At 61.0% G+C, this 1,850-nt stretch overlaps 1 protein-coding gene across 1 annotated transcript in view; it reads right to left on the bottom strand.

The window, feature by feature from the left end:
• Nucleotides 1-113: 113 nt before the first annotated feature.
• Nucleotides 114-1,850, bottom strand: part of LOC104506395 (DNA (cytosine-5)-methyltransferase 1-like) — a gene marked incomplete at both ends in the record, with an annotated part of 3,920 nt that continues 2,183 nt past the window's right edge. The window contains 5 exons of the mRNA XM_010147328.1: nt 114-306; nt 568-789; nt 942-1,115; nt 1,251-1,384; nt 1,462-1,774. Of these exons, the coding sequence (XP_010145630.1) occupies nt 114-306; nt 568-789; nt 942-1,115; nt 1,251-1,384; nt 1,462-1,774 (1,036 nt within the window). The remainder of the gene's footprint in view (nt 307-567; nt 790-941; nt 1,116-1,250; nt 1,385-1,461; nt 1,775-1,850) is intronic.

The raw sequence follows: 1,850 nt of genomic DNA, 5'->3' as shown, positions 1-1,850 counted from the left end.
GCCCTGACCCACTGGCAGGACCTTGAACAAGGCCTGGTTGAACTCCATGTGGTTTGCACAGCCTCCCCTCTCCAACCTGTCCCCCCCTTTGGATGGCATCCCAATTCCCTCACCTCCAAGAAGTAGAAGCGGTCAAGCCCGCCGGCAGAGTAGTCCTGGATGCTCTCCGTCAGGTCCTCCCCGTACACCACCGTGCATCGGCCCTGCACGGCGCAGAAGTCGACTGTCGTCTCCTCGTCGCTCCAGTACAGGAGGTTGATGTCGGCATGGTAACTGGCTTTCATGGATTTGTGCGTGTTCTCGGGTCTGCAAGGAAAAAACGCCTGGATCGGGGAATCGTTTTCGGCAACATCCACACCCTGCTTCAGCCGCTGGTGCCCGCTCCGGTTTCCCGGAGAGAGGAGGGCTGCATCGACCACGCTCGACGAACCCGGCTGCTCCCACGCAACCCCGAGGTAGCAAAGCTTTTCCCAGCACCGGATACCTCGGCCAAGCCCTGCAGCTCGCTCAGGGGGCCGGGTGGGGGTCTCCACACCCCCCGCAGACCCCGACAGCGCCGCCGCTCACCTGTAAAACTTGCAGATGCGCAGCTTGATGTCGGCCTCGTTGGGTTTGCCGTTGCTGCGGATGTTGCAGAAGATCTCTTTGATGCGGCCCACGCGGTAAGGGTCGGGGGCGTCCAGGTTGCTGCCCTTGATGTATTCCGAGTACTTCCGGTAGTGCTCCGGGTGCAGCTCCTCATCCACCGCCTCCTTCTTGGGGCGCTTGGCCGGGCTGGCGTGTTTCATACTGGGGAGAAAGGGAAGGAAGTTGGGGTATCCCTGTTTTTAAGCTAAGCTTGGAGAAATGAGGGTGATGGGTGCTTCGTCTGCAGGTGGGAGTCACTCCCCAGCCTTTACATCCAAAGAGTATCCCGGGAAGCGTTTACAGCAAGCACCCACCTGAAGGAAAAGGCTTCCGGCAGGAGGTAGACGCCGTCTCCCACCCTGTACTGCACCCCGTTCTTGGTTGCCATGGCGTAGAACATCTTCCCGTCCCCTTCCTCCAGAAGCTCAGCCACTTTGGGTATCTCCTTCTGCCTGACCTCATCCAAGCGCGTGCAGCTCATGCAGAACCTGGAAAAGAGGGACAAGGTTTAGCGTGGGGACCCCCGCCGAGGCCGGCTGCGGTGCTGTCGGGAGCGGAGAGGCTCCTTCCCGCCCGTTTTGGGCAGAGCAGATCCCGGGAGTCGCTGCCCCACGCACGCTCACTTGTATTTGTTGTCTTCCGTGGGTTGTGTTTTCGGGGGAGATTCGAAACGAGCGTATTCCTGGTCGTACCACATCTGGTAGAAGTAAGTTCTCCCGTCGTCTTCCACCATCTTGATCTCCATATCCAGCCCACCCTGCTAGGAGAGAGGCATTCCCAGGGATCGGTGCTGCTCCCCACGCTGCGCCCGGGGTTTTCTGGGCTGTCACCCACCTCCATGGACCAGTTCTCCGAGGGCGCCTTGTAGATCACTTTGACTTTGCCGTGGATGTAGGAGAGCTGCATATCCTCACACTCATCCACCAAGAAGAGCTCCAGAGGGTCGGAGGTGGCTCCCAGGACGGTGTCCGAGCCGGGGCAGAACCAGTGTGCGTGGAACATCTGGCCACTGCTGTCCTCCCACATGGCTGTCACCCTGAGGGGGAAGGAGCCAGGGTTATGTGGCAGCAGGAAAGGGCTGAGCTGCCCTGCCAGAGGCGGAGAATCCCCAGGGAGCAGCACAGCCGAGCGGGGAGAACGATTGGGCCTCCTTGACGCACGTCCGCCCCGGCAGGCGCGGAGACACGTCCCCTCCAGCGCCCACGGCACCAACCTGGCGAGGT

Source organism: Eurypyga helias, unplaced genomic scaffold (genome assembly GCF_000690775.1).
Source record: "Eurypyga helias isolate BGI_N326 unplaced genomic scaffold, ASM69077v1 scaffold30452, whole genome shotgun sequence".
Classification (NCBI taxonomy): Eukaryota; Metazoa; Chordata; class Aves; order Eurypygiformes; family Eurypygidae; genus Eurypyga; species Eurypyga helias.
Note: the sequence above shows the minus strand (reverse complement) of the source record. Positions and strands in the feature narration are given on the sequence as shown.